The 13,741-nt window shown below is 50.9% G+C and overlaps 1 protein-coding gene across 1 annotated transcript; it reads left to right on the forward strand.

Moving 5' to 3' along the window:
• Nucleotides 1-1,536: 1,536 nt before the first annotated feature.
• Nucleotides 1,537-13,206, forward strand: SLC16A3 (solute carrier family 16 member 3). Its single transcript, XM_074160017.1, has 5 exons — nt 1,537-1,601; nt 8,485-8,728; nt 9,209-9,352; nt 10,062-10,829; nt 12,193-13,206. The coding sequence occupies exons 2-5, from the start codon at nt 8,506-8,508 to the stop codon at nt 12,477-12,479; spliced, it is 1,422 nt and encodes a 473-aa protein (XP_074016118.1). The 5' UTR covers nt 1,537-1,601; nt 8,485-8,505; the 3' UTR covers nt 12,480-13,206.
• The last annotated feature ends 535 nt before the right edge of the window (nt 13,207-13,741 follow it).

A 13,741-nucleotide genomic window follows, 5' to 3' on the forward strand; every position in this document is an offset into this window, starting at 1 on the left:
GTCAAAAACTGGTTTTACTGATCTTTAAGATTAGCAAGGTATGTTTCTCTGCCTGTCTACCCAAAACAAACCACCCAACCTTGCTCATCTTTGCACATTACTGCGATGAATCCCTAAGCAGGTACAAATAGGTACTTGACCAAAACTGAATCAAAAGCCAAAGCAAATATAACGCACAGTGAAAAGAAAAAAAAAAAAACACTTCTATGGCATCAAAAGAGTTTGAGACGCTCCCTGTGTATTACCCGATTTCAGCAAGTAGCTAAAATATTGGAAGCTACTAATCTGTGCAACACCATACCTCTCACAAGACAATACTGTGTCCTCTTCCAGTTAGAGCCTTACCCCTACGTATCTCCACACAGGTGGCAGGAATCATAGAATCATTTAGGTTGGAAAGGACCTTTTAAATACCTCCAGGGATGGCAACTCCACCACTTCCCTGGGCAGCCTCTTCCAATGCTTGACAACCCTTTCAATGAAGAAATTTTTCCTGATATCCATCCTAAACCTCCCCTGGCGCAACTTGAGGCCATTTCCTCTTGTCCCATCACCTGTGACCTGGGAGAAGAGACCGACTCCCCCAGCTACACCCTCCTTTCAGGGAGTTGGAGAGAGCGAGAAGGTCTCCCCTCAGCCTCCTTCTCTCCAGGCTGAACACCCCCAGCTCCCTCAGCCTCTCCTCATAAGACTTGTTCTCCAGACCCCTCACCAGCTCCGTTGCCCTTCTTGGGACACGCTCCAGCGGCTCAATGTCCCACCCTGCAGTGAGGAGCCCAGAAGCGGACACAACACTCGAGGTGGGGCCTCATCAGTGCCCATTACGGGGGGGGGGACCCTCGCTCCCCCATACGCCGGATTGCCTGCTGTAAGCACACAGAGGGGTGGAACACCCACTCCTCAACCTCCCAAGCCCCGGGAAGGAGGGCTCCTTTCTGTACTGCACTTTAGAAGCCCATCACAACTTCTGTGGACGCTAAATGACAGCGACGCCAACGTGCACCCCGCTTCGGTAATTCAACGTTTGTAAGGAACAGCCGCAGAGCCACAGCAGACGAGGGCAGAAAGCTCGCTCCACCTGGACGCGAAACACAGGAGATCACAATCCAAAGGGCTGAGAAGACAAAATAAATAAATAAATCGGGAAACTCACAAAAAGAACTTTCTTACGTGAGGAGAACAAGGAAGAAACGGCGGCCCCTCCCTGGAACACTGAAAGGGCAGCAGAGAACAACCCTCCGTTACCGAAGCCCATCGCCGGGGCCGGCTCCTCAGCGGACGGGGCAGCGCATCGGGACCGGGACCGGGACCGGGACCGACCGGGCCGGGCCGGGCCCGCCGCCGCCTCGCGCGCCGGCCCGAGGCGCGTCCGCAGCTCCGCCCCGCACGCGGCCGGGGCACTCCCTGCGCGAGCCAACCTGTAGCGGCGGGAAGGGGTCACGTGGCGGCGCTAGGACCCGGCGCCCCCCCCCCCCCGCCTCTGCCGTGGGAGGGGCGGAGCGGCCGCGCCGGGGCTCTCGCCGGGGCACAGACGGGCGGGGGCGGCGGCGGCGGTCGGCTCGCGCGGGCATCCTCACGGCCGAACGCGGGACGTGACTCAGGTACCGCGGCGGGGCCGCCGTGCCGTGGTGCTGCGGGGAGCCTGGTGGAGGCGAACGCCACGGGGAGCGCGGGATGGCGGGGGGGGGGGGGGTCGGGGGTCGGGAGCGCATCCCTGCGTGGGGGCTGCCCGGGGCGGTGGAGGCGCCGAAGCTTTGGGCGAGCGCGGTGCCGGCGGCGCGGCTTCATACCTGCCCCGGAGGCTGCGCCGGGGACAGTGGGCACGGCACGGGCTGCCCTCGCCCCCGGGGGCGCCTCCTCACGCGGGATGCCGGGACGCCCCCCTCCTTCTCTTCCCCCCCCCCCCCCCCCCCCCCCCCCCCGGCTGCGTTTCTCCCCGCGCACGGGGACAGGCGGGCGCGTTTCTTCCTCGGGAGCCCCCCGCTGCGGTGCGGGTCGCCCAGCGTCCCCGCCGCCGCCGGCCCGGTAGCGCTGTCCGGGCGCTGAGCGGTGCTGGCGGCCGAGCCCCGCTCCGACGGCATCGCGCTGCCCCCCTCGCTTCCCCCTTCGGTGGCCGGTCACGCCGAGGCGCGCGGTGCCGCCGGCCGCAGCGCACGTACGGTGCTACGGCGGTGGCTCGCGAGGCACCCGCCAGCTCAGGCTCCGTTCCCGCCATCGCTGGCCTCAGCCCGGTGGCCGGGCGACGGGGGGCTCCGCGCCATCCCCGCTTCCGCGGTCCCTTCGCTGCCGCTCACCGTTCGTGTGGGTGTCGAGCCCCGGGGGGGGGGACCGGGACCGGCGTTCCCTTTGTCTCGGCGGGGGAAGGCTCGGATCCGCCAGAGCGAGCGACACGCGGTCCGAAGGACCGTGCCCTCACCGGGACATCGCCGCGGCCCCCGGGCGCCAACGCCGTTACTCGGTTCCGCGGTCGCGCCGAGGAGGGGTGAGGCGCCCGGTCAGGGCATCGCGCGGCCGCCTCTCGGGGCCGCCTCGGCCCCGGCGGAGCCGTCTCGGCCCCGTGCCCAACCCCGGAGCGCCGGGCGGCCCTGGCCGTTGGCGGCGCCGCCACCGCCGCTATTGTTCTCCCGACCCCGCGGGGCCGCCGCGGCCCCTCCGCCCCGGCGGGGGAAGAGCCCCGTCGTTGGTGCTGCTCGAAACCCGCCGGGAAGGGGGGCTCCGGTTTTGCCTTATTCCGTCCGTTCCGTGGAGAAAAGAAGCAGCGGCCGAAGGTGTGGGTGAACGGCGGGGACGCAACTTCCTCACCGGCAGAGCCCGTTAGCACCGGCTGCGGGAAGGCGCCTGTCCCCGGCGGCTTGGGGTGCTTTTGGCGTAGAGCGAGTTGGAAAACCGTTTAGTTTAGGGTGCCACGGGGTGAAGTCACGTTGGGTTTTGCAATATTTATTTCAGAGGGAGCGGTGGTTTGTCAAGGCGGGGCTGTCGGCAGTTTCCAAAACGCCAACCGGAATCTGTTAGCGCGGTGTACACCTGTTGGGGTTCAGTCCCGCCGAGATAACCGACAAGAATATTCAGTTGACATTTTAAATGGTGGCTGAAGTGGGAACTCGCAGATGTGGATGGGTGACACCATGTTATTTATGCAGCTTCCCTGTCCGAAGCGACGGTGTAAAATGACATCTCTCGGCCAGACGGTCTTTTCCCCACCGTAGTCAGCTGCGGGTGCTAACCTCGCGTGAGACACGCTCCACAGCCGCGCCAGCACTTTTTGTATCGGGGTGGTTCCACGGTATGCCACAAAAATAAGCTCGTATGTCCAGCCGGCGACAGTACTGGACCCTTAATTAATATTCATCTAGCTCTGTCACTTTTTGGTTTTATACCAGACAAAATAAGGTCACTTTTCCACTATAAACAATTGGCAAGAATTTCTATTTTTTTTTAATTTTTTTTTTTCTAAAGCTCAGACACATTGCAAAGCCAGCAGAGCTGCAGGGGTGAGATTAATTTCCATGATACACGAAGGATGAATCGTAAGTATTCGCCTGAAGTTGGGATTCTGCAACTTCTATTTTTGAAAGCGTTATGGAAAGCAGCCAGATAATTCAAGTGCAACTGGAGGCACGGTTGTCGCTTTTCCTGTGCGCGTAGAAAGGGCATATGTTGTCTAGTCTTAAGGTGCAGCTGTGATGCTGACATTAATGCATTTAGGGTAATGGCTGTGGTGGTAAAAAAAAAAAACAAAACCAACCTATAGGCTTTAGAAAAATAAGTCCACTTCTCCAGAAACTGGATGTTTGTTATTGAGATAGTAACCGGGGGGACGTGGACAATGCTGCTGTTACAGAAGTAGTGTATTTGTTTCAAAGGTGGGACCTGAGAAGATTGAACTGTTAGCTACTGTTGTATTGGTGACTAACGAAAATATTTATGCAAGTATTTATCTCAAGATTAAAAGAGCAGTTCCTTGTTAAGAAAGACACGATAATACTTCTTTAAAAGTGAAGTTACCATGCAGAGCTGTGACCTATTCTTTTGCTTATGGCGCAGTGTAAGTTAGGGGTACTTGTTGGTAACATCCTCATTATGGAAAAATAAAATAAAAACAACTAAGAAACCAATAATATAATCTGATTTTCTGAGAGAATGTAAAGAACAAGGTTCTAAGGTTTTCGTTACATAAAAAAGAACAAGTGCAACTTCCCCCGTAGAGCACTTTACCCAGATAATAGAACCCAGGCTGGTGAGTAGTAATATTTGGCACACCGAACTAGATGATCTATACGGTCTCTTCCAACTCTAAAAAAAATTCAGTGAAATTCAGTGATTTACTGTGCCATTGCCGTCTGCTGGCAACTGGGATGGACGTTACTGTAGCAGCGAACGCTGAAAGGGTTCGAGGCCGAGTGGAGATTGGAGATTGATTAGTAGCAAGTGTTGGTGTGGAACATCACCCACAGCTACAGACAGCACAGAACTGCTGGGTGGTTTGTCCCAGGAGTTTTGAGAGAGAGAAGAGAGATGGCTGGAAGCTGGCAAACCCTTACGAAACACAGAGGCAGCGGGACTGGAAAACTGTCTCTGATAAAACGGAGGAGGCCAAAATGGGAGAGTGAAAGTCCCTGCAGGGCCCGGCGGGGAGGACGGGCGGTCAGGGCAGGCGTTGCTAAACGCAGTCATGATTTTGTAGGGAGCAGGAGTTTGCAGCAGCCTTTGGAAATGATTGTGTAGTTCAATTGCCCGCTGTTTAAACAGGTAAGCCACAAGAAACGCACTACTGTGTCGTACCGGTGGCCCATCGAAATGGCTTGTATGAAGTACCTAGGAATGAGTTGTAATAAATAACGTTTGAATTAAAGCTGTGTGCATTAGTGCTTTAGAGCATCAGGAAAGAGCTGAAGTCATGCTGAAAAGGCAGATGCCAGTGATGTCAATGCAAAGGATAGTTGTTTTATACGCAGAGGGCTATAACCAGGGTCTGGAGGATGTTAGAATAAAATTATTCTTGCAGGGGTCGTTTCCTACAAAATTCCAGTAGAGTTGGTTAGTCGTAGGATTCTTCACTCGAAACCAAAAATAACATCCATCTTTTGTTTGGTCTGCTTAGATTTTAATGCCCTTGGGCAAATGCAGGAGGTTTATGACTCCTATTGACACAGTCCCGAGCACTCCCTGCTTTTCAGCACATCCATTCTCCCGACGCCCCGTGAAGACAGTATGAGTGTCCTCCTCATTCCACGGAGAAGAAACCGAAGGAGGATCTCTGCTCGGCTTAGACCGTCTCCCTCATTTTATAATTGTACCATTCTCAACCTAGTAGGGTTCCGGACTGAATTCCGGCCTCAACTCGGTTCCCTACAGGAAAGTTCATGTTTTAGTTTCAATAACCGTTATTTATTTCTATCCGAGGAGTTCGAGGCTGGGCAGATTTCTGCCATATATAGGTCAGGCTGCATACTCACGCACGTCCTTCCTAAAAGTACAGCTCCGTGGCCAGCGAGGGCAGTAGCTGAACACAGATATTCGATTCTTGTAACTTCTACCTGCTCCTTTTTAGAACACAAATGCTCTCCTTCAGTGTGCACTGCACAGTCACACCGAACACGCCACCCACAAGGCTGCCTACAAGCACCTAATATTTCCTCCCGACCGATCCCGTATTAGTTTCCATGGCAACAGGAGGATAATCTCGGGAGCGTGAATCCCCGCCGATTTAACTACACTTGCGCCTTTTTGTTTTACGCATCACCAAAAAAGGGGCAAGAACCCATTTGTAAGGGGGAGGCATCTGGGACGAATCCCGAGGATGGCATCCCGTTGGATGGCATCCTGTTCCCCGCGGGGACAGGGAAGGGATGTAACCCTTTCCCTCCCAGCGGGGCTGGGCTGGCGAAAAGCGGAGTAGTCGGGGCAGTCGCCTCCTCTCTTGGAGGCCGAAGGAAGGGCCAAAGGGAAACGTTGCCGGTGCGGATCCACCGGGAGCTCACCCCCCCCCCCCCCCGCAGCAGGGCGGTGGGCGAGTCTCCCCCTGGCAGGGCACAGCGGGGGAAGAGCAGCCTCTGCCGCGCCCGCGGGGACGGGCCCGTTAGTTCCGGTTAATGCTCTTTCCCTGCTGATGTGTCAACGGTCCCTCGGCCGGGGGGGGGGGGGGAAGGACGGGGGGACGGGGACACCGAGCCGGACGGCGGGGACCGATGTCCGCCTGTGCGCGTGCAGACCCATCCGGAAAGGATGGCGTCGGCAGGTCCAGTGTGTTGGTTTAGGGTGATTTTTTTTTTGGGGGGGGGACACAAAACGCGATGCTAAAGATGAGGTGAAGAAGAGTGAAAGGGACGTTTGTTTCCCCGGGAGCTGCCCGGTTTCCCCACGCCCGCCAGCCCTGCTCTTCCGGGGCGCATCCCCGGTTGTAGGGACCCGGGTTCCGCGTTCCCCCCCCCCCGGGGGTGCGCCAGGCTTGCGGGGCCCGTCGGGCAGGCGGGACACACCGCCCTGCTGCGGGGCGCGGTGGAGCCCCCGAGATTCCACACACACACCCCCCCACACCCCCGCCGTTTCCCCGGGCTGCGGGCCCGCGGCCTCAGCCCCGCCCGCCCCGGGCGGCTGCGCGGGTTGCGGGCAGCGCGCGCGCGCGCTCAACCTCTGCTGCGGCGGCTCCGCCCACCCGCCCGGTCACGTCCCGCACGTCTCAGTGCGGCGGGCGCCGCCGCCGCCGCCGCGCGCGCTCGTTCGCTCGCGCCGCTTGCACGTCAGCGCGGCGGGGTCACGCGGGGCCGCGGTGAGGGGTTGGGGGGGGTTGGGGGGTGGGGGGGGCCTTGCCTTGGGCCGCCGCCTTTCGGGTGGCATTTGCATCGGGCTCGGTGCGGCGGCTGCTGGAAGCCGGGACGGTTCTTTCGTGAAGGAAGAAGCGGTTGGCCGAGGAGCGCTGAGCGGTGACTCGCCTCAGAAGGCAGCGGAGATGGCGGGGGTGCCGGCCGCCGGGGCCCGGCACCGCGGGTCTCGGGGGCCGCCCCGACAGCGCCTCAGGGAAAAGGTCCCGGCCGCCCGGCCGCGGGAGGAGCCTCAGCGGGAGGCGCCCCCTCAGCCGTGTCTGCCGGGGGGTGGCTGTTCCCGCCTCACCTGTTGTTGCCGGCGGTGTGTCGCCACTAGACGGTTAATACAGAAGAGTAAGAACCACACAACCCTTCCCCCAGAGTTTTAAAAGTTCGCTCCAAAGGAAATGTGTCTGGCGATTCGGAAATAGCGGGAGTGACGGTTCCTCCTGCCCCTGGGCTCCTTCATCTTCATCGTGTCGTTCATACGCGGGAGCCGAGAAAGGCTGAGAGAGCTGGGACTCTTTAGTCTGGAGAAGAGAAGGCTGAGGGGAGACCTTATTAATGCCTATAAGTATCTCAAGGGTGGGTTGTAGGAGGAGGGAGCCAGACTCTTTTCAGTGGTTCCCAGTGACAGGACGAGGGGCAACGGGCACAAGTTGGAACATAAGAGGTTCCACTCGAATATGAGAAAGAATTTCTTCACCGTGAGGGTGCCAGAGCCCTGGAACAGGCTGCCCAGGGAGGTTGTGGAGTCCCCTTCTTTGGAGATTTTCAAGCCCTGCCTGGATGCAGTCCTGAGTAACACGCTCCAAGCAATCCTGCTTCAGCAGGGGAGTTGGACTAGATGATCTATACGGTCCCTTCCAACTCTAAAAAAAAAATTCAGTGAAATTCAGTGTTTGAATCAGCATTTCCCCCGTTACTATTCCTATTAGAGAGCTCCCGGTGCCGTGCGAACCCACAGCTCATCAGAAGCTCAAAGGGATCAATCTTTTGTGCAATCTTTTTGGGGCTTTGAGCAACCTGCTCTAGTGGAGGTGTCCCTGCCCAGGGCAGGGGGGTTGGAACTCGATGATCTTTAAGGTCCCTTCCAACTCTAACCATTCTATGATTCTTTTTGAGATGGGGGTGCATCAGGGCTGTGCTGCTGTTCTCAGCAGGGAAAAAGGAGCCCGAGTGAATAGATCCGTCTGCTGTCGCTCAGAGAATAGTGATGCACCAGGATTTTGCATCCAGGTCTCCTAAGTGAACAGGGAGTCATCCAGGAGCTTTGTATAAAAAGGTGGTGTAACAAAAATCCTGCAGACTTTAATGCAGTAGTTACTGCATGTTTGTGAGAGTCAAATGCACCCCTGAACTGCTGTAAAGGCTTCAGGTTTTTTCTGTGAAACAGTGATTTGCTTCAAATCCAGTTTTGACTTTGAGAGAGCCATGAGGGGACGTTCATTTAAAACTCAACTGTGTGCATCTCTTTTTTTTTTTTTTTCTTTTTTGTATTTTTCATATGCTTTGTAAGGACTAAATCCAAACAAGGAATAGTTAAATTTGCACTGCATCTTCAAAATCTGTATTTAAAACAGTCCCATATCTTATTTGTAACTTTAACACAATTTCTGCCTTTTTTTAGTGAGATAATTGTACCAATGTCTATAGACTGTAACTGCTTTTTGTTTCTTAGGGAACACTCTTGAGCTTCATCATGGGAGCTGTCGTAGCTGATGATGGTCCATCTGGTGTCAAAGCCCCTGACGGAGGCTGGGGCTGGGCTGTCCTTTTTGGCTGTTTTATCATCACAGGATTCTCCTATGCCTTTCCTAAGGCAGTTAGTGTCTTCTTTAAAGAACTGATCCGGGAATTTGGCATTGGATATAGTGACACTGCATGGATTTCCTCCATTCTGTTGGCCATGCTTTATGGAACAGGTAGGCGGTTCTTTGGTTTTGAAACAGTATTGCATCATACAATGATGTTTGTAAATCACACAGCCGTTTCCAGTGTGAATCATGACTGCGTGTCATTACTTGTGTGCAAGTAAGGCATTCCAAAGAATAATTAATCACATAAATCCAAAAGTTATTTAAGCACATCCAGCTTGCATATAAAATTAAGTTTGTAACTCAGTAGCTATTCAAGACAATGAAAAATTGCAGGGCACTCTGAAGATGAAAAAGACCCAAGTATTTGGCTGTAGGGGCAAGAATACTCTTCTGGATTGGTCTGACAGTATGGACAAAGTACAGATAGAATCATGGACTCGTTTGGGTTGGAAAAGACCTTTAAGATCATCGAGTCCAACTGTAAACCTAACACAGCCAAATCCACCGAAGAAATGCAAACTGACATAAAACCAATTGCAAAAATTGGTTTATCTTAGCAACTGTTAACTTGCTCTTCTTGCCTAGGTCCGCTCTGTAGCGTGTGTGTCAATCGCTTCGGCTGTCGCCCTGTCATGCTGGTGGGTGGCCTTTTTGCCTCCATGGGGATGGTGATCGCCTCCTTCTGCACGAGCATCGTTCAGATCTACCTAACTGCGGGTGTGATCACCGGTGAGTAGCGTGCGTGGCTGAAGATGAATTAGCCAATGTCTTAGCTTTAGGCTGAAGCTTGGTACAAGCAACAAATATCTAAATTATCAAGACCATCTAAATGGGCTTTTATAAAGATGGCAGGTAAATGGGGAGTAAACTTGTTTGGTTTTTTTATGAACGTTAATTTTTCTGGTGTGTTTAATAGCTGCTGCTGTAATCAGTGAAGAGTAACCCTAGAGTACAAGAATATTATGGAGGTGGAACGCTTGTACAACTGTTATTTCACTGGATTTTCACTGAATTTTTAGAGTTTGAAAGGACCATAAAGATCATCTAGTCCAACTCCCCTGCTGAAGCAGGATTGCCCAGAGCATGTCAGAGCATGCTACTCAGGACTGCATCCAGGCGGGGCTTGAAAATCTCCAAAGAAGGGGACTCCACACCCCCCTTGGGCAGCCTGTTCCAGGGCTCTGGCACCCTCACTGTGAAGAAGTTTTTTCTCATATTTGAGTGGAACCTCCTGTGTTCCAACTTGTGCCCGTTGCCCCTCGTCCTCTCACTGGCAACCACTGAAAAGAGTCTTAGAACCACTGAAAATTATCTTAGAATTGTTTTATCCACTTGAAATAGAACTCTTTTAAGTCATGAATCAGAAAAACTGTAATTAGAATTTTTTTAATAGTGATATTGGAGGCAAGTATTAATTTTTCGGTACCCTCTGTTACAGGTTTGGGTCTGGCACTAAACTTTCAGCCTTCACTGATCATGTTAAACCGTTACTTTGACAAACGCCGTCCCTTAGCCAACGGACTATCCGCGGCTGGGAGTCCAGTCTTTCTTTGTGCTCTCTCACCGCTGGGGCAGATACTACAACACGAGTACGGCTGGAGAGGAGGATTCCTTATACTGGGTGGGATGCTGCTCAACTGCTGCGTATGTGGAGCTTTAATGAGACCTTTGGAGCCACCCAAAAAGTCCGAAGCTACCAAAGAACCATCTGAGAAGAAAGCAAAGAAAAAACTGCTGGATTTCAGTGTGTTTAAAGACGGCGGTTTTGTGATCTACACGCTAGCAGCATCTATCATGGTGCTCGGCCTCTTTGTTCCCCCAGTTTTTGTTGTGAGTTACGCCAAGGATTTAGGGTATCAAGACACCAAAGCAGCTTTTCTTCTGACTATTTTGGGATTCATTGATATCTTTGCTCGACCTATTTGTGGAATGGTAGCTGGTCTTAAATGGGTTAGACCGCGCTGTGTCTACCTCTTCAGTTTTGCTATGATTTTCAATGGCTTTACAGATCTCATGGGTTCTATGTCTGTTGATTATGCTGGCCTGGTGGTCTTTTGCATTTTTTTTGGCATTTCTTACGGAATGGTAGGTGCTCTTCAGTTTGAAGTTCTCATGGCTATTGTTGGGACTCAGAAGTTTTCCAGTGCTATCGGTTTAGTGCTCCTGGCGGAAGCTATGGCTGTTCTTATTGGTCCACCATCAGCGGGTAAGTATTCCCTTTAGTTCAGAATTCAAAACCATTTGCATGGCATCCATTTACACAAATTGTATGATAAGGGAGCAGAGGAAAAAGCCAACACGAGTCACTCGAGAAGTGCATATTGTGCTAGTGTAGCACAGGCTTCAGTGACTTTTGGCAGTTACAATCTGAAACGGTTCAAGACGGGGTGGGATGAATCTTTCCCTTCTTGGATCTATTTCAGGATTGGTTGAATTGCCATCTGGAGATGATGCTCTTTCTTCAATGAAAGCCTGCACTGGGCCTCTTAATTAGTAAACGGCTAATATCATATGAGAACGAGTTTTACACACACTGTGAAGTTCAGACCTCTGGAGTTGGGATTGAGAATATGAAACCTGTCCATTTTCTTGGGGAAGTACTAGGATAGATTCTCTATAGTGCTATGGAAGTACTAGGATAGATTCTCTATACCCACGGCAGATTTGGAGGAAAGAAAACATCAGAAGGAGGAGGAAAAAAAAATCTTACAAGGAGGACTATAAAACTGGCCTGTTTTAAGGAAGTTAGACTGCTCCTATTGCACGTCTCACAACCCAAGAATAAGGGGACATTACAAAACATTCAAATTCATTAATTTGAATTAAAAATTGCAAATTAATTACTAATCAAAGAACATAAATTTTACAGACTGTGAATTGAAAGAAAACACAACCCACCCCAAACCCACCAGTTCACTGCCATAAAATCTTGACTATTTATACCAGACACTAAAAGCATCAAGTATCTTTATTGTGACAGAACCCCTCATGGAAAAAGCAGTCCCATGCACAACTTCCTTCCATTTCCAGGTTTGGAGAAGTGCGTCTTTCACAGCCTCCCTTCCTGTTCTTTCACCTCCACCTCACCACCGAAGCATCAGAATCAGACTCCAGACTTCCTATGAAATAAGATTTGCATGTTAAGCAGACAGCGCGCTGCCTGTGCAGGGAAGGAAATGAGATAGGGAGCGAGAGGACGCGGATGATGCAGATTGCTGCCACGGGTGCACACACTGTGATCTGAAACACACGGCATTTGTCTCAGCTCTTGCACACGAAAGCAGGGCTGGTTTTATTCCAGTTGAATCGCGTGACTCAGTGCGTGCAGGGAAGTGTGTGGTTTGGGATGTGACGTAATGTCAGTGAATGCTAAACTGAATTGAAATAATTGAGAAATATATTGTTACAAACTTGTTAAAATACTATTTCTACTACTATGTCTACTAAAAACCTCGCTTAGATCATCGTGGTACTTCTAGACAGTCATTGAAATGTTGCAAAAAAGCAGAGAAAAAATCCATTGCAAGACAGTAACTTTTGTTAATTACCTGTAATGTTGTCTTTTTCAGGAAAACTCTTGGATGCAACAGGAAGGTATATGTTTGTTTTTATTATTGCTGGAATTGAGGTTACCACCTCAGCACTCGTACTGGCCTTGGGAAATTTCTTTTGCATTAAGAAAAAACCAGAAGAACCACATACAAAAGATGAAGCAGCAGAAAGAGAGGAATTAAACAAATCCGAAGACAAAACTCCTGAAGATGCCAAGGTGGACTCTATTGAAGTGGAGCAGTTTCTGAAAGATGAGCCTGAAAAAAATGGTGAAGTTGTAACTAACCCAGAAACGTGTGTGTGAGCCTGACAGGACACCGACAAAGTGTTTAGAAAAGAAAGGTTTTTCAACACTATTTATTTTAGGAATAGAACTAGTTTAGGGCTGGGCCATCTGCTTTATTAACTGGAGGCCGTTTAGCTCATCAGGCGTCTCTGGAAGCTGATGTGCTAGACAACCTTTTACCGGAAAATTAGCTTTAACAGTAAAAGGTGGAGTATCGTGGTTATACTTTTTATGTAAACTTAAAAAGCTTTCATAAACACAAGTAGAGTCTTGCTATGCATCACCAGGAACTGCTCACTTGGAAGAGATATAGGAAGAATATTTTTTAAGAAAAGTGGAATCGTGTGTGTGTTTTCAGACAGTAGTGGTGAAATCGCTGTGCTTGCTGTGCGGCTAAATATAATTTCCCTTTCTGTGTTCTTTGTGAAGGGGAAAGAATTTGAGATGGAGAAAAATCTCAGGAACTTAAAGGTCTCCATTAGGTTTTTGAATTTCTTACTTTTTTAGATTTTTAGATTAATTGGCTCAGCCCTAATTTAATTTTGATAATATCTGTTACTTTGATTTATGTAAATGTGTTTCTGAGTTTTGTCTAAAACTGTAATCTTTGTAATTATCATCCGGAAATACTGTATGTGGGAAGGCACATTACAGATACTGTCCCCAGCAGATCACGCAAGTGGTATTCCCAGATAGTACTAAAAAAATAATAATAAAATGAGCAGAATGGACCCTGGCAGACCACAAGCAAACCAAGTCAGCCTACTTTTACATGCCCAGTTTTCAGCACGGTTTCCCTGCAGCACTGAAAAATACTACACAATGCTACAAGTAACATGGAGAAGACAGATAATAGGTTTAGTAGAATTTTCTGAAAGACTGCCTATTTTGTACATAAAAGAAACAGTGTAAGTTTCCAGATGACCTATAAAATAGAGTGGGTAGACTTAGGGAAGGGACTGGACTATTTTGAAACCTTAGCCATCTTTAAAATGCAACATAGGAAGGTCTTTAATTTTTTTTTTTCTTTTTTCTTTTTTTTTCTCCATTTACCCCACTTCCCTGTCCTTTTGCTTAATTCATGGACGTTCAAGGTGCCATTCTGGCTGGTTGAGGAAAAACAGTAGAACTGTTGATGATATTTATGACAGCGATGCCTACAGACCAGTTGAGAATGGGGTCGGCTCTGCTTCTCATTGCACAAACAGAACGGGGAGTCTCTGGCCGGTCTCTAAATCGTCTCTGCCATTGGTGTGGGGAAGGAGAAGACACAGATCAGA

Source organism: Numenius arquata, chromosome 17 (genome assembly GCF_964106895.1).
Source record: "Numenius arquata chromosome 17, bNumArq3.hap1.1, whole genome shotgun sequence".
NCBI lineage: Eukaryota > Metazoa > Chordata > Aves > Charadriiformes > Scolopacidae > Numenius > Numenius arquata.